The sequence below is a fragment of the Gossypium hirsutum genome, chromosome D10, assembly GCF_007990345.1.
Source record: "Gossypium hirsutum isolate 1008001.06 chromosome D10, Gossypium_hirsutum_v2.1, whole genome shotgun sequence".
Lineage (NCBI taxonomy): Eukaryota > Viridiplantae > Streptophyta > Magnoliopsida > Malvales > Malvaceae > Gossypium > Gossypium hirsutum.
In genome coordinates, this window is record NC_053446.1 from 4,393,062 (window position 1) to 4,415,055 (window position 21,994).

General features: G+C 34.9%; 1 protein-coding gene across 1 annotated transcript; it reads left to right on the forward strand.

Moving 5' to 3' along the window:
* The first annotated feature begins 424 nt into the window (after positions 1–424).
* LOC107916437 (probable phospholipid-transporting ATPase 5) lies at positions 425–6,274 on the forward strand. Its single transcript, XM_041102861.1, has 13 exons — positions 425–1,125; positions 1,208–1,847; positions 1,892–2,666; positions 2,758–2,868; positions 3,022–3,298; positions 3,524–3,612; positions 3,703–3,787; positions 3,866–4,075; positions 4,182–4,307; positions 4,438–4,536; positions 4,654–4,845; positions 4,933–6,088; positions 6,179–6,274. Exons 1-12 carry the CDS (start codon positions 706–708, stop codon positions 5,638–5,640), a joined length of 3,732 nt encoding a protein of 1,243 aa, XP_040958795.1. The 5' UTR covers positions 425–705; the 3' UTR covers positions 5,641–6,088; positions 6,179–6,274.
* The last annotated feature ends 15,720 nt before the right edge of the window (positions 6,275–21,994 follow it).

The following is a 21,994-nucleotide window of genomic DNA, read 5'->3' on the forward strand; positions in this document are numbered from 1 at the left end:
ATCCTTTTATATATTCGGAAGCTCAAATCTAGAGGCAGATGAACACAATAGGGTAATTTTTTATGTTGTTCTTCTTTTCGTGTTTTGAACAATAATATTAATTGCTTTTCTCTTGTAATCTTTAAGATGCCCATGGTCACCTTCATAAAATTGACTATATATATATTTGGTTTGAAAAAAAAAACACCTTCCCAAGATTCAATTCTCGAATCTAGAGGCAATTCTGATTGATTAAGCAAAAACTAAGTCTTTGAAGACCTTTTTGAGTATTTTGAAGTAAACAGCAAGGCAAGGTCGATTTGCATATAATCATATAATATTTTAACTCAAAGAAAGAAAACGGTGAAGTGTTTTTGAGGACGAGGGATGAAAATGTATATATATTTTTATCCGTAAAATGCGGCTTAATGAAGGCCTGCTAGATCTACGAAAGTCCAACTTCTAGCATTGGAAAGTCCTTCTATTTCAGAAACTACAATGATAGAATATGTATAACATTACAAAAATCAATGAGCTTTGTTCCTTTGTTTTTGTATTTACACTACTTGTGTATACATCCATGATTACAATGGCCGGAATCTATAGTTTTCTGAACGCCAGGGACCTATGTGATTTTCCATAGGCATTTTCGTACTCTTTTGACTTATCTTCTTCATATGATATATAGTTGAAGAGGGAGCTTGAAGTTTGTGAACTTTGTTAAAGATGGTGGCTGCATCATCAAGGAAAAGGAAGGGGAAGATTAGATGGAGCAAACTATATTCTTTTGCTGCATGCTTTCGACCCTTGACATCCAAAGAACGGCTGGCGGCTCGTGAGCTCATCGGTCAGCCGGGGTTTTCTCGGGTGGTGTTTTGCAACGAGCCTCACCTACACAAGAGAAAGCCTTACAAATACCCTTACAACTATATATCCACAACCAAATACAACGTTCTGACTTTCCTTCCAAGAGCACTTTTTGAGCAGTTTAGAAGAGTAGCCAATTTCTATTTTTTATTGGCAGCAATTTTCTCACTATTTTCTTTAGCTCCTTTCTCACGAGCTAGCTTGATTGCTCCTTTGGTGTTTGTGGTTGGAATCAGCATGCTTAAAGAGGCTGTTGAAGATTGGCATAGGTTTTTGCAGGTAACTTGTAACTAAGCATTACTTGTTCATCTATATTTTGTACCATTTACTTATTAGATAAAGCTGTTTTTTTTTTTTGCAGGATTTGGATGTAAACAATCGAACTGTAAAGACTCATATAAGCAACGGGGTGTTTGTAGATAAGTTGTGGAAAGAACTTCGTGTAGGGGATGTTGTAAAGGTTAACAAAGGCGAATACTTTCCGAGTGATCTTCTTTTGCTGTCTTCCGGCAATGAAGATGGTGTTTGTTATGTGGAAACCATGAACCTTGATGGAGAAACGAATCTGAAGATCAAAAGATGCTTGGAAGCCAGTCTTTGTTTGAATGAGGATGAAGAATTCAGTAAATTTAAGGCCACTGTTCACTGTGAGGATCCGAATCCGAACCTTTACACCTTTGTTGGGAACATAGAGTTCGAGAAGGAATCGTATCCTTTGAGCCCTTCTCAATTGCTTTTACGAGATTCGAAACTCAGAAACACTGATTACATTTATGGAGTAGTGATCTTCAGTGGACATGATACAAAAGCAGTACGGAACTCGACAAGGTCGCCATCTAAACGTAGCCGAATAGAGAGGAAAATGGATCATATTATCTACATTCTTTTCTCAATGCTTGTTTTGGTTTCCTTGGTTTCCTCCTTTGGATCTTTATTGTACTTGAGGCAGGACATGGTTGATTGGTGGTACCTTCAATTGCCAGATGATAATAAAGTCAATGACCTTGATGATTCGAACTCTGAAAATATGATGATCGCTTCTTCAATCCATCAAAGCCGGTACAATCAGCTGGTTTACAGTTCATACGGGCCCTTATATTGTATGGCTACTTAATCCCCATTTCTTTATACGTCTCCATTGAAGTTGTTAAAGTTTTACAAACAATGCTTATCAATAAAGACATAGAACTGTATGATGATGTAACATGCAAGTCAGTTCAAGCTCGGACTTCGAATTTAAACGAAGAACTCGGCCAGGTAGAAATGATACTCTCAGATAAAACTGGGACTCTGACATGTAATCAGATGGAGTTCAGGAAATGCTCAATTGCTGGAGTGTCATATGGGGGTGATATAACTGAGGTTGACCTTGCTGCATCAATGAGAATGAATGCTGATTTTGAACCATTCGAGTTCAGTATTGATGAGACCGATGGAGCAACCCGAAGCTTTGAACCATTTGAGTTCTCGGTATCAAGTTTTAGTGCTCAAAATGGGAATGCAAGACTTACAAAAACTGAGGGACCTGTTATCAAGGGTTTCAACTTTAGAGATGACAGGCTTACGAACGAGAATTGGATCCATGGATCCAACTTATTCGACATTACAATGTTCTTTAGAGTCATGGCTTTGTGTCATACAGGCATACCTCTCGAAGATGATAATCATAAGATGGATAAGCTAAGTTATGAAGCAGAATCACCAGAAGAAGTATCTTTCCTTATCGCCTCACAAGAGTTCGGTTTCCAATTTTGTAGAAGAACTCAATCATTGATGGTTCTTAGGGAGTTTGATCCTTCCTCTATGAAGGAAGTTGAGAGGTAACTTGTTGTTTTTCACAAAATTTACTTTGTTTCCAATAGTTTCCTTTCAATTTAATGCCTAAATATGATATATCAAGTTCATCTTCAGGGAATACAAGCTGCTAAATCTATTGGAATTCAGCAGTTCGCGTAAGAGGATGTCGGTTATAGTCAGCAATGAAGATGGACAAATTTTTCTACTTTGCAAAGGTGCAGACAGGTATATCTAACACCTTGGATTACTTCAAATGCCGATTGATTCAATTTCATATAACAAGAATTGAAATGTAATCCATTATTTATAACTTGGGACTAGTCCATTGAAACCACCTTATCACTTATGTCATGTGTTTCCATTGGTCTTGATTTTCAGCATAATCTTCGATAGACTAGCCGATAACGGAAGGGCATATGAGCAAGCAACCACTATGCATCTTTCAAGTTACGCAGAAGATGGTCTTCGCACCCTAGCTTTCGCCTACAGGACAATTGAGGCAGCTGAGTACGAAAGTTGGAACACAATATTTACACAAGCCAAAGCTACCATTGGTCCTGAAAGAGAAGAACTACTAGAGCAAGCATCCGAAACGATAGAAAAGGACTTAATCTTATTAGGTGTTGTAGCTGTTGAAGACAAGTTACAAAAAGGGGTCAGTCAGTTATCTCCCTCTTTTGTCACTTTCTATGTGTTTTCTCTGGTTTTGTTCAATAGCAACGATACATATCCAGACATGTTCAAGCAAATGTCAAAAGTTTTCAAAAAAAGCAGCCCTGGATGTCCTTGCTTGTTGCATTTGCTACTTGATCTAACAAGCATATAATTCCAACATTAGTTTCCTGCAATCAACTGCTTATTCTATTTATGTACATAACAGGTTCCAGAGTGCATAGATAAACTTGCCCAAGCAGGGTTGAAAATATGGCTGCTCACTGGTGACAAGAGGGAGACTGCCATAAATATAGGGTGAGGCTTATATCACAGTTCCATATCTTTGTGTGTGTATATATATCACAGTTCCATATATATTTGCTATTGTATTGGCCCATTTGGCAGATTTGCTTGTAGCTTACTCCGTCAAGATATGAAGCAATTCCATTTGAGTTTGAGCAGAGATGCTGAGTCTAATAACCAAGTAAAGGTAAAAGTTAACTTGAAAAGGGCATTATGTTTGTCATATGCTTGTTAATAACAGTGACTCCTTTTTCTAGCTTTTCAGGATATGAAAGAAGACATTTTGCAACAAATTGAAAGTTCATACAAAATGGTCTGTGAAGAAAGAAACAAAGAGGCTCCATTTGGTCTAGTTATAGATGGAAAAGCTCTTGAAATTGCTTTGAGAGGGGACGTAAAGGATGAGTTCTTGCAATTGGCTGTTAACTGTGCTTCTGTCATATGCTGTCGAGTGTCCCCAAAACAGAAAGCTCTGGTATGGCATTTTGTCTTTGTTTCCTGTCACTTCTTCAATGATACATGGAAGCTGAGCAAATTCAATTTTCAACATCATATGATATTGATTTGTGTGGCAATTACAGATCACTAGATTAGTAAAGCAATATACTGGCAAAACAACTCTTGCAATTGGGGATGGGGCAAATGATGTTGGTATGATTCAAGAAGCTGATATTGGAGTCGGGATCAGTGGTATGGAAGGAATGCAGGTAATTTTTCATTATTTTCATTTAGATCAATGGTGGCAAGGGATCTTTAGGTTTCTGCATTGACTCTTAGTTCTATATACTTGTCGTACATCAAGCTAAAAGTAGTTTTTTCATGGATGATCACTTGCAGGCAGTCATGGCCAGTGACTTTTCGCTACCACAATTCCGATTCTTGGAGAGATTGCTTATAGTTCATGGCCATTGGTGTTATCAGAGAATATCAAAGATGGTACATCTTTAATTTATATTTAAAAAAATTTCATGTATATACATACATACATACATACATACATACATACATACATACATTCATTCAAGACCTTAATTACTGGTGAAATGGTTGTAGGTTCTGTATTTTGTCTACAAGAATGTTGCTTTTGGCCTCACTCTATTCTACTATGAATTATACACAAGTTTCTCTGGAGAAGTCTTGTATGATGATTGGTATATGACAATGTTCAATGTGATGTTGACATCCTTGCCTGTCATAGCATTAGGAGTCCTCGAGCAAGATGTTTCATCGGACATATGCTTGCAGGTAATGTTTAACTAAATACGAACACATAAAGCTTCCATCTTCGAAACATTTACACAAATTTTCTCTGGTTCTTATGAAATGAAGCAGTTTCCAGCACTTTATCAACAAGGGCCAAGGAACGTACACTTCAGCTGGAGCCGCATTATCGGGTGGATATTAAATGGCGTGGTTAGTTCTCTAGTCATCTTCCTGGCAAACATTTACATACTCTCCCCAACAGCAATGCGAGAAAACGGATTCGTAGCGGATATCGATTCTCTAGGTGCTACAACATACACCTGCATAATATGGACTGTCAATTGTCAAATTGCCCTAATCACCAGTCATTTCACTTGGATCCAACATCTCTCTATATGGGGAAGCATCCTGTTATGGTACATTTTCTTGCTAGTCTATGGTGCATTGCCTCCAAATTTCTCAGGAAATGCATTCCAAGTGTTGGTCGAAGGCATCGGACCGGCACCCTTGTACTGGATGATCACGGTGCTCGTGGTCGTCGTGTCTCTCCTACCATACTTCATACACATTGTGATCCAAAGATCATATTTTCCCATGGATGATCATATCATCCAAGAAATGGAGCAGTGCTACAAGAAATATGATGTGAGAGATAATGAAATGTGGGTAAGAGAACAAAGGAACTCCCAGAGGTCTACTCGCATTGGGTTTTCAGCAAGAGTTGATGCAAAAATTTTGTCATTCAACCAACAGTTGCAACAAAAGAAATTGTCAATTTATAGAAGTGTGACAAATAGCCCCATATATAGATCAATAACTACCAGTCCCTTTTCCTAATACTCTCCTTTTTCCTCATTCTTTAATTTCATTCAGATATTGTACATTAGGAAATTGCTTATGTTATTCAAACTATTCTACTTGTACTCAATGCATCTTTGAATATGTGTACAAGAGCATGGGTGAAAGTTAGAATTTTGTGTTAAGAGTCGAAATAAAATTAAAATTTTTTGAAGAGCCAAAAGCCCAAACACACAGAATACCCTTTTTGTTAGCATCAATAATTAAAACCAAAAAAACCTTAAACCGTCGTCTTCAATTCTCGTTTAGACTCTGCAGAGGTTTTGAAGTTCTACAAAAAGCAAAAGCCATTGCCGAGCTTTTGAAAAAATACATGAAATATTTGTTAAAAAAACCGTTCCATTTATATGAGTAAGAAGAAGAAATTTTAGGAAATAATAGCATTGAAGATATCAGTTGGCTTTGTTCCCTTTCTGAATCCGAGCTTGTAAGTTATCTTTTTTTTTTCTCTGTCTAAATGAAAATCGGTAAAGAAGTTAAGCATTTAATTGAAATAAAATTTGAACCGGATTTGCAGGATTTTCTGATTAGCTTAAAGAAGCTTGCCGTGAAACGTGCTATTGCAATTGGACATGTTCAACTAGCCAATAAATTTGATTTGAAGGTGCTTCAAGCCCCTGGTATTTTTCCCATTACATTTGTTTTTACTTGTTAATTTGATAGTTTGTTTTGATGGGTTGCCCTTGCATTTTTGGTTCTTTCAATGCTGTTTTGGGAAGTTTGGATTTTGAATTAGTATGGCACCTCTGGGCTGCTTCTGTGCTTATGTAATGCAAGCTTAATTGTAAAAGATTGTGGCTTTGACTCATTCCTTGTACTGTCTTCGTAGTTTCTTAAAGTGTGTTGAAATACTATACTTTGAGGAATATTTCACCACCTTTGCAAGTCATGCATATTGCATTTGATTTGGGTGACATTACCTATAGAGTAAGAAAGATACTGAACATAGAACATCACTCTTACATTGTATTCAAACTTGACATAGGGGATTTATTGTTGAACCAACATTTGGAAATACTTTTTGGAACCCTTTGCTTTATTTGGTACATGATTTTTGAAAATACATATGCTAGGGCTTTTGGTGCGAATTGCCGAGAACATGGGAGGTTTCATTCTAGAACCTTGTATATTTTCTGTTTCTCCTTAGTTCTCTGTTTGGTTCTCACGATATTTCAGTTTCTCATGTTCTTTGTTATGACTCGGTTCAATCTAGACTTCAGTTTTTGCTTGTTATTCCCTTATATGTATAGTTGATCTTGGTTGTTAAATTCTATATATATATAGGATAACCATTGTCTTGTGACCTTTTAATAGGCTTTATTTTGATGGAATGTCTCAAAGAAAAGGTTAAGGACCTGTCACTTATTCCTAGCTTGGTAAATTCTGCTTCGTTTCTTGATTATCTGATTTATTAAAATGTAAGCTCGAGCCTGGATGAGCATTGAAGAGCTAAAGAATCACATTGCATTTAAAGCAAGAAAGGAATTTTACGAAAGGTATGTTTGAAACTATCAATTTGAATTTATATATAGATTTCCTAGTTAAGAATGCATCCATGATTCTCGTACCAACAATCATCATTGTGTTCACTTTGGTAGGTTAGTATTTGCCTTCAACAACCAGAAAAAGAAAAAAATGATAAAACAATTTGTGGAAAGCTATTCTAGACTAGGAATTAGATTCTTATTTTAGCTCACTCCTCCTGGGACCTGGTTCTTTTCAATACCGAAAATTTTCAGTATCATGAGTATAGGAATTAGTCTCACATTTCCTTCATTTAGAAATCTAGTGGGATTAAGTCTTATGGTCAGTTTTTATTTCATTGAATTTCAATCTTGTTAATGCTGAAGAAACAATACATGTCATTACTGATGAGATTAATCATTAATAGATGACCATAATTCCTTGTTGGTTGCTGCTGTCAGTGTGTGAAACCAGAACAATATTGAAACAGTAGCATGTAAATGTCACCATCTTCATTCATAGACTATTGTAGTTCTATCCCATTTGGAAAAAAACTTCAATATGATGTGAAGTGTTTATAGAACTAAATCTTCGAGTTGAAATGATCGTAGCTCGACCTTTTATCGTTTTACGATTTTTTTTTTTTTTGCAAAAACAAATCATGTTGGTAAATTTATTTTTAATAGAAAAAAAGGATTGGTTTTGGGAGAATCCACTTCCTATGGTATTATGTTAGATCATGAAAATTGTACAGCAATGTTAGTACATATACAATGAAATCCAAAAATGTGCGGGTGAATATGATCATGGGATTCCTTTTGCATCAGTCAGAGCAAGGCAAGAAAGATTGAAGAGGCCCTTCATGTTCTTAGTCTTTTTTACAATAAAGGATCTTCTAAGAGATATTGCTTAATCAAAATTCCTAATAAAGTATACAACTTTGATGGAATTGTGGCCCTTGACCATTTCGTACGTACCACTATTTTTTAAAAAAATTATTTTTAAATCCAATTTGTCTTGTAACCAACAGAATAAAGTTAAAAAGGATGATGCACTAAACGGTGCTGGAAAACTCTTACGAACGTGGATGTTTTTTTGAGGTTAAATTATGGTATTAGTAAATTGTGAATTTAATTCTGAATTTTAATTTGAACTTTTTTAATTTATGTATATTTTGAATTTTAAAATCTCAGTTTTGGCTAACCGGTTGTTGTTAAATTCATTAGGTTATGTTATTTTCAAAGTTTTATGCGACAAACATAGTATGATATGTGTAATGCTATGACAGCTTGTTATTTTTACATATTACTTACAAGAAAGTTTATAGACTTAGTGGCTGTGATTTGTGTCAAGATTGAAAATTCTAAATTTGAAAAGTATAGAGATTAAAAAAGATCAAATTGAAAAACTCTGACTAAATCTACAAATTTACCCATAGGATAAAACTAATAGCAGAATTTAGCCAACATATTTAAAATATATATAGAAAGACAAAATTTGACAAAATAAAAAAGTACAAAGAATTAAAATTGATCAAAATAAAACATAGAAACTCTTAATCAGTGGTCGAGGGTTCAATCCTCACATTGGATATAGAGCAACTTTAAAACTCGTGGTTAGCATTTATAATGAGTTTACAGAATACGAATAATTAGTTACTAATCTCGCCCGGTAAATACCTTTAGAAATAAAAAAATAAAAAATAAAAACTAACTTAAACATAATTTTTTAAACCAATAGATGAATTTTAGTCCTGTTGGGAAGAAACCGAACAACCGAAACAAAGCGAAAGCACAACCGGTGTTCTTTCTCTCCTTATAACTCCTGTCAAAAATTATGGCAAGCACAATAGCACAAGATATGTTCTCTAGCAACCTTAATCAACCACAAATCAACTAATGCAACCACAACAAAAATAAATAGAGACACCGATATTTTTACGTGGAAAACCCCTTAAATCAAGGGTAAAAACCACGGGACTTTAGAGTCCGATAAAGAGCTCTACTATCATCAAATGTTCGACTACAAGATCACAATATCAAGCCTACAACAAGCATTCAACTCCGACAAGGCTAACAATATGTAATCTTTAGCAAAAGAGAGAAAAATGAGAGAACATCACCAAAAACGTAGCTGCTGAAAAAATGGGTATTTCTGACGCTACAAGACTCGGATGAAAAATCTGACCGTACAAAGTCAAGAACACCTTATCGCCTAGCTGCTGTCCAAAAATCAGCTCAATCGAACCACGGATGGACCTTCGATCGAGGAGTTGATCGCTGCTGCACCATGCTTCAATCTCACTCTCTGTTTTTCTCTCTGGATGTAATTGAGAATTTTGCTCTCAATTAAGAATGCTGCCCACTCCCACGTTAAAAGGCCAAAAAATTGGCTTTTGACAAAACCAAAAAGAAGGCAAAACATTGTGGCAGAAAATATGGGTTTTTCCCACATAGTGGGACCCATACCCAACAAATCTCCCCCTCCAACTATGTGGGGAATGCCTCCATGCCGGAGGTCAAACAACATGCTTCAAACTTTCCTCTTGGTAAGGCCTTCGTCAACATATCAGCACCATTATCATTAGTGTGTATCTTCTCAAGCTCTAACAGCTTAGCTTCAAGAACATCTCGTATCCAATGGTACCTCACATCAATATGCTTAGATCTAGCATGAAAAGTTGAGTTCTTACCAAGATGAATAGCACTCTGGCTATCACAGTACAGGACATACTTCTCCTGAGTAAAACCAAGCTCATGCACAAACTTCTTCATCCAAAGCATCTCCTTACACGCTTCAGTTGCTGCAATGAACTCTGATTCGGTGGTGGACAATGCAACACACTTTTGCAGTCTCGATTGCCATGCCACAGCTCCCCCTGCATAAGTGATTAAGTAACCTGAAGTAGATCTCCTCGAGTCAATGTCTCCGGCCATGTCTGAATCTGTATACCCAACAAGAACAGGTTTCTCATTGCCGAAACAAAGCTTCATGTTGGAAGTGCCACGAAGATATCTCATAATCCACTTCACTGCATTCCAATGCTCTCTGCCTGGATTAGAAAGAAACCGACTAACTGTACCAACGGCATAAGCCAAGTCTGGTCTCGTGCAAACCATTGCGTACATCAAACTACCCACGGCTGAAGAGTAAGGAATTTTCTGCATCTCTTCCTTCTCCTTTTCTGTGGAAGGACTATGCTTAACACTCAATCTAAAGTGCATAGCAAATGGAGTATTCACCGCTTTAGCTTTGTCCATACTAAACCTTTGAAGTACTTTCTCAATGTACCTCTCTTGTGATAACCATAATTTCTTGGCCTGTCTATCACGTGTCAGTCTTATGCCAAGAATTTGCTTTGCTGGCCCCAAATCCTTCATTGCAAAGGATTTACTCAACTCTTGTTTCAACTTCTCAATTCTAGAAGCATTCTGACCAACAATAAGCATATCATCAACATAGAGCAAAAGAATAATAAAATCATCACCAGAGAATCTCTTAACAAACACGCAATGATCAGAAGTAGTCTTCTTGTAGCCTTGCTCCCCCATAACAGACTCAAAATTCTTGTACCATTGCCTTGGAGCTTTCTTCAAACCATACAAGCTCTTCTCCAATCTGCACACATAGTCCTCTTTCCCTTGTGCAACAAAACCTTCTGGCTGCTCCATGTAAAGCTCTTCTTCCAAGTCACCATGAAGAAAAGCAGTTTTCACATCCATTTGTTCAACCTCTAGGTCATAACAAGCTGCCAAACTCAGTATAGTTCTGATAGAGGACATCTTCACAACCGGAGAAAATATTTCTTCAAAATCAACCCCCTTTTTCTGAGTATAACCCTTGACGACCAATCTAGCTTTGTATCATGGAGATGAAGACTTCTCTTCTTGCTTCAACCTGTAAACCCATCGATTATTCAAAGCTCTTTTGCCCTTAGGCAGCTTCACCAATTCAAAAGTATGGTTCTCATGCAAGGATTGAAGTTCGTCTTTCATCGCTTCAACCCACTGATCTTTGCATTCACTCTCCATAGCCTCTTCATAACATTCAGGTTCTCCCCCGTCAGTCAAAAGAACATATTCATCAGGAGAATACCTGACGGAAGATCGTCGATCTCTGGAAGACCTTCGAAGTGGAACTGCTGGTGGAGCTATAGGTGCTTGTTGTTGATCATTCACAACATCATCCATGGGAGTATCAAAGTCACCTATAGTCTGATGGTCACCACTAATATCACCATGCACATCATCCTGGATAGGATCTGGTGAAGAGTCTAGGGGAACTGGATTCACATCGATCAAGTCACCACTACCTTGTGAATCCACTTTCTCCGTCTTATCAATGTCATCAATGGTCTGATCCTCAATGAAGACAACATCTCTGCTTCTCACGAGTTTCTTCTGAACTGGATCATAGAGTCTATAACCAAACTCACCATCTAGACCATAACCAATAAAAATGCATTGTCGAGCCTTGGCATCCAACTTGGATCTTTCATCCTTTGGAACATGAACAAATGATTTACAACCGAACACACGTAGGTGATCATATGACACGTCTTTACCAAACCAAACTCTATCTGGCACATCACCTTTCAAAGGAACACTAGGAGACAGATTTATCACATGTGTCACTGTATTCAAAGCTTCAGCCGAAAACGATCTTGGTAACTTTGCATCTGACAACAAACATCTGACTCTCTCAATCAATGTTCGGTTCATTCTTTCAGCTAACCCATTTAACTGTGGAGTCTTTGGTGGTGTTCTCTGATGTCTGATTCCCTGTCGTAGACAATACTCATGAAACGACCCTGTGTACTCGCCACCATTATCAGTACGAATGCACTTCAACTTCTTCCAAGTTTCCCTTTCAACTGATGCTTGAAACTGTTTAAACACCTCAAAGACTTGATTTTTAGACTTCAAAGTGTAAACCCATAGCTTTCTTGAACAATCATCAATGAAAGTCACAAAGTAAAGTGCACCACCATGTGATCTTACTTTTATCGGACCACAAACATCTGAATGGACCAACTCTAGCAACTCTGATTTCCTATGAGGAGGATGGCTTCTAAATGAAACTCTTTTCTGCTTTCCTGCTAGACAATGAGCACAATTCTTCAGTGTAGCATTCTTTAAACCCGAAAGTTGATTCTTCTTCGCTAAACAGCTAAGCCCCTTCTCACTCATGTGACTGAGTCGTTTATGCCACAACTCAGTTGAGTTGTCATTCAGTGTCACATTCACCGTCTTTCGAGAAGTCAAAGCTTGCATCAAGTACAAATTTGAGCTCTTCTTTCCTCGAGCCACAACCAAGGAGCCTTTAGTCAGCTTCCACTGCCCTTCACTGAAGGTGTTACAGAATCTCTCATCATCAAGTTTTCCTGCAGAAATCAAATTCAAACGGACATCCGGTGCATGTCTGACATCCTTGAGAGTTAACTTTGTTCCATTGTTACTTACCAAGCTAACATCTCCCATACCAATAACCGAAACCAAACCATCATTACCCATCTTCAATACCCCAAAATCACCAGGAGTATAAGATGTGAAGAATTCCTTCCTCGACGTGACATGAAGTGATGCACCAGTATCAATCACCCAACTAGTCTCGTCGCATGCTAGGTTGACCAAATTCTCATCACAAATAACTAACAGATCTTCACGAGTAACAGTAGCAACACGCTCAGATTTTCATCGTCATTCCGATCGTGTTTATCACCACCACCTTTGTTCTCTTTCTTCCACTTGAAGCAATATTTCTTGATATGACCTTTCTTACCACAATGATGACACTCAAGATTCTTGTATCTCGATCTTGACTTGCTTCGGCTTTTATCTCTACCCTTTCCATCTTTGTCTCTGTTTCTCCCCCTGTTCTCGATAACCAACACCTCGGACTGTGATGTAGAGCCTGAGATCTTCTTCTAACCTCTTCATTCAACACACCACTCTTAGCCAAATCCAAAGTAATAATACCCTGTGGGGCAGAATTAATGAGTGAGACTCGAAAGGTCTCCCAAGAGTCTGGTAGAGTAGCAAGCAACCAAAGTCCTAAAATCTCGTCATCAAATTTGACACCCATACCAAGCAACTGATTCATCATACTCTGAAATTCACTAACATGGTCAGCTATAGACATTCCTTCTTTATATTTCAGCGCCATCATTTTCTTCAGCAAAAACAACTTGTTATTGCCCGACCTCGAAGCATACAAGCTTTCAAGCTTCTCCCACAATGTTCGAGCATGTGTCTCCTGATCAATGTGATTGTAAACATTTTCTTCAACAAATTGCCGAATAAAGCCACACACTTGTTGATGCTCAAATTCCCATTCTTCATCACCTTTCGAATCGGGTTTTTGAGTAGTAAAGACCGGAAGATGCAAAGCCTTCACAAACAACAAGTCCTTCATTTTATTCCGCCAAAGTTGATAATTTGTGCCATTCAACATAATCATCTTGCTCGTATTAATTTCCATAATTATCTGACACAATAACCAAGCTCTGGTACCAGTTTGTTGGGAAGAAACCGAACAACCGAAACAAAGCGAAAGCACAACCGGTGTTCTTTCTCTCCTTATAACTCCTGTAAAAAATTATGGCAAGCACAATAGCACAAGATATGTTCTCTAGCAACCTTAATCAACCACAAATCAACTAATGCAACCACAACAAAAATAAATAGAGACACCGATATTTTTACGTGGAAAACCCCTTAAATCAAGGGTAAAAACCACGGGACTTTAGAGTCCGATAAAGAGCTCTACTATCATCAAATGTTCGACTACAAGATCACAATATCAAGCCTACAACAAGCATTCAACTCCGACAAGGCTAACAATATGTAATCTTTAGCAAAAGAGAGAAAAATGAGAGAACATCACCAAAAATGTAGCTGCTGAAAAAATGGGTATTTCCGACGCTACAAGACTCGGATGAAAAATCCGACCGTACAAAGTCAAGAACACCTTATCGCCTAGCTGCTGTCCAAAAATCAGCTCAATCGAACCACGGATGGACCTTCGATCGAGGAGTTGATCGCTGCTGCACCAAGCTTCAATCTCACTCTCTGTTTTTCTCTCTGGATGTAATTGAGAATTTTGCTCTCAATTAAGAATGCTGCCCACTCCCACGTTAAAAGGCCAAAAAATTAGCTTTTGACAAAATAAAAAAGAAGGCAAAACATTGTGGCAGGGTTTTTCCCACATAGTGGGACCCATACCCAACAAGTCCATAATTATGGACTAATATAATAAATTCATAGTTTTTCAAAAATATCATTCAATAAAATTACCATTGGATATTAATATCTGCAACATTTTTAGTATTTTCAAACTGCCACATTTTTGTAAGAAGAGGAAAAAGAAGGAAAATTCAAGTCTTCACATCCTTCCATGCTTTGCTTTGGATTGAAATGTCAAAAGAGAAAAAAGAGCATAATAATAATAATATTAAGATTAAAGTTATAGTTGAGAGAGACTAATTAGTCTAATTAGGGCTGTGAAGAAATGATTAAATATAGTTCCCCTTTGTCCCCTCACCTCTCCAAAAGAAAAGAAAAGAAGAGAAAAAACAGACCAACTCCACATCATAAATTTATCCCATTTCTTTGCCCATATATACCTTTGAAACTCTCTAATACGAAACAAAAGACAAGACAAAATGATCATGTAACAACAAAACCCAAAACACACTTGCAGGACAAGATAGACACATGATGATGATGAGATTTGACATATTGGGTCATATTATATAAATACTGTACTCCATATATTACATGGTCGACAATGAGCTACAAAAAGTAGTCATGTACAAAGCATGCAAAGGAATCTTATCGTATCATAATTTTGGTTTAAGATTACAAACATATATTGTCGGTTAAAAACATTGATTATTGGATTAATTAAATGGGCGTTGGACCTCAAAAGATTTTGCTTCAGCCTCAAGCAACTCTTAATAAAAATTATTCCCTATCCAATATGAGATCATCAAACAGTATATTGGAATTGGGATATGGATCTAATTAAATAAAACGAGAAACTTTCAACTTTGATAAGAAATCTTTATTATTATACCCAATGCACGAGCTTATTATGACTTTTGGGTTAAGTTGTTATATATATATATCCTTTCAAAGGTCAATGTCACCAAAAATTACTAGTATTTAATTTGTTCACGTCAAGGGTCTAGGCAGGATCTTACCATTGTAATCACAAAATCTTTGCTGACAATATTTCATTATAATACTAGTATTTTCTTCATTGTTACTTCTTTTATTAGGATTCTATAAATTTATTGTATTTAATAATGATGTTTTCACAAGCAAAATGCATTGAAAAATAAATATAATTCTACCTCTATAAATTCTTTTTGGAGTTATATATGGTGGTTTAGTATCAAACATACTTAATTTAATGATTTATGTATTATTAATATATTAAATATAAATTAATTTTGTTATGTCCAACAAATTACACAAAAATAATTTATTCAACCAAAATAAAATCAATAATTGAAGTGGAAAGGTGTTGACCCTCACTTTTTTTTATAAAAAATATTATAAGTAAATATCTGAATAACTATAGAATCAAAACATTACAATACATATATAGATGATTGTACATGCACATGATGGGATTAGAGAGCCGCACATACATATGATGGAATTTAAATCTGAGTAATTAAGATCGCTAACAATAATAAAACTTAATTGCAAATAAAATCTCACTTTTGCATTATATGATAATAATTTTTTATTAGTACTTGATACATTTTCAATATAAATTCATCAAATGTACTTCAGATACTATATTGACCCTATGTGAATATTCCTTGCATATTCTCTTCACTAATTGACTAAACTTGTATTGTTATTACTTGAAATGCAATTGCTTGCTTTGAATATATGCATAATTTGAAGTTTGAAAATGGTGGATGTTAGGTATTCTATTATATCATTCAAAGCTACATTTAAAAAGAAAGATTTAATGAAAATGAATGAGTTCAATGAACAGTTAGATTTCTCATGGATTTGATAGATGTAACATCAAATCTATTCATAATTTGATTTTCTCTTTCTTTTTTGTTAGCTAATACTCAATGTTTAAACTTATACTTTGAACCTATGATTTTGGCCTCACAAAATTTTTATTGCATCAAATCACCCCACCCAACACAGATTGGCATATGTGAATTCAAGATATGAAAAGAGAATAAATTTCTATAAAATGGGGAAATAGGTGGCTGCAAATATCAAATAGTATGTGAATTCAAGATATGAAAAGAGAATAAATTTCTATAAAAGGGGGAAATAGGGTGGCTGCAAATATCAAATAGAGGAGTTTCACGGATTTACTTAAATTGACAATATTGGCAGAAAGTTTAGGTGAGAAAATTTGATAACTGATTGCTTCATCAAAACTTCTGGCCCCCAATTTCTCAATCCCAAATTCTTCAAAAATGGCCACAATTTGACTATATTGTTTCTCAAGTTTTAATTTGGTCAATATGTGTGACCTTACAAAGGAAAGAGAATCTTATACAAAAGTCAAATGAAAAAAAGAAAAATTGTTGGGATGGACCCGATTAAGCAACAAGTAAAAAAATAGCGGAATAAATTGAGAAATTGAACACACAAACTTAAAGTGAAAAACCTCCTCCAAAGAGGATAAAAAAATCACGGGCAAAGATAATTTTATTATAATGGAAAAAGAACGAAGAGTACAAAAAATGGAGATAAAAACTAAACCCCGAAAACCTAAAAATAAAGAACCCTCAAAACGTAAACACAAAATTCTCTAAATGTGTTTTGAGTTCTAATCTCTAATGTGTGTATTTTCTAAGGTTGTAAAAGAGCCTATTTATTAGCTAAATTCATAGGCCAAATAATAATAAAATAATCTATACTAATCAGAGTTTGATTGAAACAAATAAACAGAGTTTAACTAAAAAATTATTTTTCAAATTTGACTGAAATAGGAGTCATACTCAATAAATCTCACCTTGACTCATATTTCCGCAATGCCATCTTTGCCAAAACCCACCACAAGCCTATCTTGAATTATGTAGGGAATTAACTAAGTACACTGCCAAATTAAAACTAACCCGAGTCTGATTTTCACGAACACAGTGCCCTAACTTTTCAAAACCTGCATCCAAAAAAGAACTTTTCTTCAACAAAATGGTCATACCGTTTTCCCTCCTATGACCAAGTTGCCTCCGCTCTAAACAAGTTGAATTCGACTCCGTAATGGATAAGGGATGCCCAATTTCACCGGTCACTATAAAACCTTTCAAAATATAAAGACTGCCGATTCTTTTACCTTTTAACAAAACAAGAGATCCACGAGATACTTTAACGTCACTCGACTCGATGTTGATTCTACATCCTTTCAAGTCTAAAATACTTAAGGAGATGTGATTCTTTCATAAATCAGGTACATACTTGACATCTGAGAGTGTCCTAATCGTCCCATCGTGTATCCTAATTTTAATAGTACCAATACCAATTACCCTACTAGATGAATCATTTCTCATGCGCACAACTCCACATTCAACCTGACTGTATGTGGAGAACCATTCTCTATTGGGACACATGTGGAAAGAACATCCCAAATCTAGGATCCACTCGGACGTGAGCTTGGAGTTATCGCTCGTTGACACTAACAAGAAATCATCACCGCTTTCATCGGTAGCACCAGCTACATCTTCCTCGTTACTCTCAACAACTTTTTTATTTCGTAGTTTATAACAATCTGCTTTGACGTGACCTAACTTTTTACAATAGCGACACTTTTTGTCTCGTTTCTTTGATGCTACCAAAACGGAAGCTTGCCCATCTGCCTTGCTATCCAAACCAAACTCATTGACAAGTTTGTCTTTACTCAACAAATGACCCTTCACATCTTCGAATGAGAGTTTGTCTTTGCCATAAATCAGGGTCTCCCTAAAAGACTTGTATGAATGGGGTAAAGGGCACAATAATAGCATAGCCTGATCTTCATCATCAATATGAACCTCAACATTCTTTAAATCATTTAAAAGAGTAATGAATTGACTGATGTGATCTCTAAGAAGCTCACATTCGTTCATGCGAAACGTAAATAGATGTTATTTCAACACTAAACGATTAGCCAGAGACTTAGTCGCATAAAGAGTTTCTAATTTTTTCCATAAGGCAGATGAGGTCTTTTCCATCAATACTCCTGCAATACCGTATTCGCGAGGCACAACTAGATTGCAGACAAGGTCTTTTCATCAAGCTCTTCCCATTCTATTTGATTTAGATTCTCAGGCTTTTTTCTCGGTAACAACCTTTTTCAAGCCAGTTTGAACTAGAATTGCCATCATCCAAACTTACCACAGATTGAAATTTGTCTCACCATCGAACTTCTCAATTTCAAACCTTGTTGCTGCCATCTCTGAACAGGCTGATCTATGAAAATTAAACTAGCTCTAATACCACTTGTTCGGATTGACCCGATTAAGCAACAAGTAAAAAAATAGCGGAATAAATTGAGAAATTGAACACACTAATTTAACGTGAAAAAATCCCTCCAAACAGGATAAAAAAACCACGGGCAAAGATAATTTTATTATATGGTAAAAGAACGAAGAGTACCAAAGATGGAGATAAAAATTAAACCCCGAAAACCTGAAAACAAAAAACTCTCAAAACATAAACACAAAATTCTCTAAATGTGTTATGAGTTCTAATCTCTAATAGGTGTATTTTCTAAGGTTGTAAAAGAGCCTATTTATAGGCTAAATTCATAGGTCAAATAATAATAAAATAATCTAGATTAATTAGAGTTTGATTGAAACAAATAAACAGAGTTTAACTGAAAGATTATTTCTTAAATTTGACTGAAATAAGAGTCATACTCAACAAAAACACATGTGAATTAAATGCAACGTTTAATTCAATTGATTGATTTATTTATTTATTATTAAGAAGTGACCTCTATAACATAGATTTTTACGGTTAATTAGGAATGTTATTTGAAATTTGGACACTAAACTCAACATTTGAGTTAAGAAGAGTAATTTTGCAACTACAACAATAACTTTAAATAAGTAGGTAAGATGCATTAATCTCGCATTGAAAAGTAAAGATTTTTGAGCATATAGGCGATTGTACAATAAATTATATCATATATATCTTTTGGGAAGTGAATAATGATCTTGATTAGTGGTATTAGAGCAACCTTTGATTATTTGATTCCTCGTTGAACACCCCCAACAAGTGAAGTAATCAGGGTGGACCAAACGTGGTTCTATGTTGAATCCTTGAGGTGACGTTGTAAAAAAAATAAAAAAAACTCGTGATAAAATAAATAAGACGGATCAATTTCAACTCCACGTTAAGTCCTTAAAGTAGGGTTGCGAAAAAAACGTGTGACAAAGATTGAGGAGAATATAATATTAAAAAGCAAACCTAATCATTAATCCCATGTGGAGAATGACTAAAAATATATTCTTTTGAATATACAAGAAATTTCAATATTTCATTTTATTTTTGAAGATCTCTTTTTAAAATTTTCACATGATTTTTCAGATGTTGTAAATTCTAATGGCTGTACTTTTTCCACACAGCATCATCATATTCCATAAGAAACAAGCAAGCATGTCATGAGTTCAACACAAAGGACTTGAATTTTATACTCATTAAGAATTTTGGCAAAATAGACTTCCATTTTCCGCTAACAGACAACATTTGTAGTCTGGATGTTCCCAGCCTCGTATTTGCATGTTGCCAATCACTAACACAACCCAACCTAATTATACGTCTTGTTTTTCACATGAATTGGACTACCAAATCAGTATTCAATTTCATTATTTTCCACAACTCTGGGACCCTTTTTCTTCAAGGTCGAGCTCGGAGATTAAGATGGAAGGGGATGATTTTCTTGTTCAGAAATTCCTAAATCGAGTGTCTGAGATTATTTGAATTATGAGTATTTTGAATCGAATTTTAGGTTAGATTATCATAATTGTATAGCAATATATATAAATATATTTTCAAAAAGTGATCAGAGTTTGTAAAAGAAATTATTGAATAACACTTAATTCGAAGTTTGACAAACATGATGATGATAATGATTATAAAATTTATTAATTTCCATTTGTTTGACTAAAATTGCTTGACTAATTTTTTATAAACAAAAATATGAAATGATTGCTCACCTAACTAACTGACCAAATGGGTTGTGTATTTGTTCCTTCAAAAGCAGCAAAGTGTGCAGTTGTTGCATTGAAGCATTTGCATTTTTCTCTTTCACTATTATTGTTGTTGTTCTTCACTTTACCCACCCTTCACTGTTCTCATAATCTATATTATGGCTACCTATTTTTTCCATCACATTGCAATTTGCCCAACTCTATATGTTGCCAAATTCGCTATTTATAATATATTGATATTTATATTATTATGATGAAGAAAATTAAATAAAAACATATTAAATGTATATTTTTTTAGAGTGAATAAATAATCAATACGTGATGGGAGCTACGAGTGAGCAATAAAAATCGAAAAATCAATTTAAATTGAGGTGTTTGGATGGTTTATAAAATGTAAGTTAAAAAAATTGTGTTGCTCGAGATCAAACTGATTTCTCTTTTTATTTAATTTATAATTAAATTTATTTTTTATGATATAAAAGTAAATATTTTATATTTTCTGAGGTGAAAATGACTTAAAAGATTTATATAAAAAATATTCTTTGAAAAAAAGACCATTTAAATAAAGTTATTGATTATTTTTTATTTACTTGAAAAATATTTTTTTAGAAAATTTTACGAGAAAAACTTTGAAACTTTGCCAAATAACATTCAAAATCCATAAAACAAAACTCATTTTCTCAAAATAAGCCTCAAAATCAAAACAAAAAATTAGCATGAAAAATTGAAATCGGACGAACTAAACCAGATTATGATAGACAATTCAAAAAAGCCCTATTGAATTGAACCGATATCACCTTTGATGAGAGGAAGCATAGTTTATAAATGTATTTAACCTTTAAATTAAAAAGGCCCAAATTCTCTCCAAATCATTATATCCTTTATACATTTGAAATATAGTCCAATTGTTAAATTTATTAGTGTGTGACATTTTGAAATAAAAAATGATGTTGTAATGAATTTAAATTTAACCGAAGAATTTCAATAGTATTAACAATTGAACTTATATTTTTTAAATTTAAAAAATAGAAAAACTAAACTCCATAAAATAAAAATAAAAAAAATTAAATTTTAAATATAAGAAGAATACAACTACTTACCTTAAATAACAGTGTTAAAAGAAGAATTAATTCTTAATGAGGAATGTTTTTGTAGGGTAGTGAAACCCTAGATCATTGACCCAAATGGTAGGAGACTAGAGTTGACCAAAAATATGATTAATCATTGGATCCATTAACTCAAAGATTTTGCCATTGAGCACCTCATTATGAACTTTGGCCTTGTCACTGGCCCCATTTGCCTTGCCTTATTGATTTTCTTTTTTTTTTACAAAAATAAATTTAAATTCCATGTCATTTATTGTATTATCCTTCACCACCTTTCTCTTTTGGAAATGGAGGCACAAATGAATGATTTTGGCATGCACCCAAAGTTGGACAATATGACAATTCATGTTCCTCTGCCTCCACAATCTATCATAATTATTCAAGCCTCTTTCTCTCTCTCTCTCTTTTCAAAGTATTTATATTTTGTATTTTTTTTAAAAAAAATTCAATCTTTTTGTATAAAAAATGCAAAGAAATGTTTCAATAAGTGCTCTTTTCTACTGTTTTTTTTAAATTAATAAATATAGAAATAAAAAAAGTTAACAAATATCACTGACAAAAAAAGAAACCGCATGATTTCAAG

Excerpts from the sequence above, each read along its gene's own strand:
- LOC107916437 (XM_041102861.1), top strand. The coding sequence starts at position 706 with ATGGTGGCTGCATCATCAAGGAAAAGGAAGGGGAAGATTAGATGGAGC. Across the intron at positions 4,076-4,181 it reads CCCCAAAACAGAAAGCTCTG|ATCACTAGATTAGTAAAGCA; the intron begins GTATGGCATTTT and ends TGGCAATTACAG. Across the intron at positions 4,308-4,437 it reads GTGGTATGGAAGGAATGCAG|GCAGTCATGGCCAGTGACTT; the intron begins GTAATTTTTCAT and ends GATCACTTGCAG.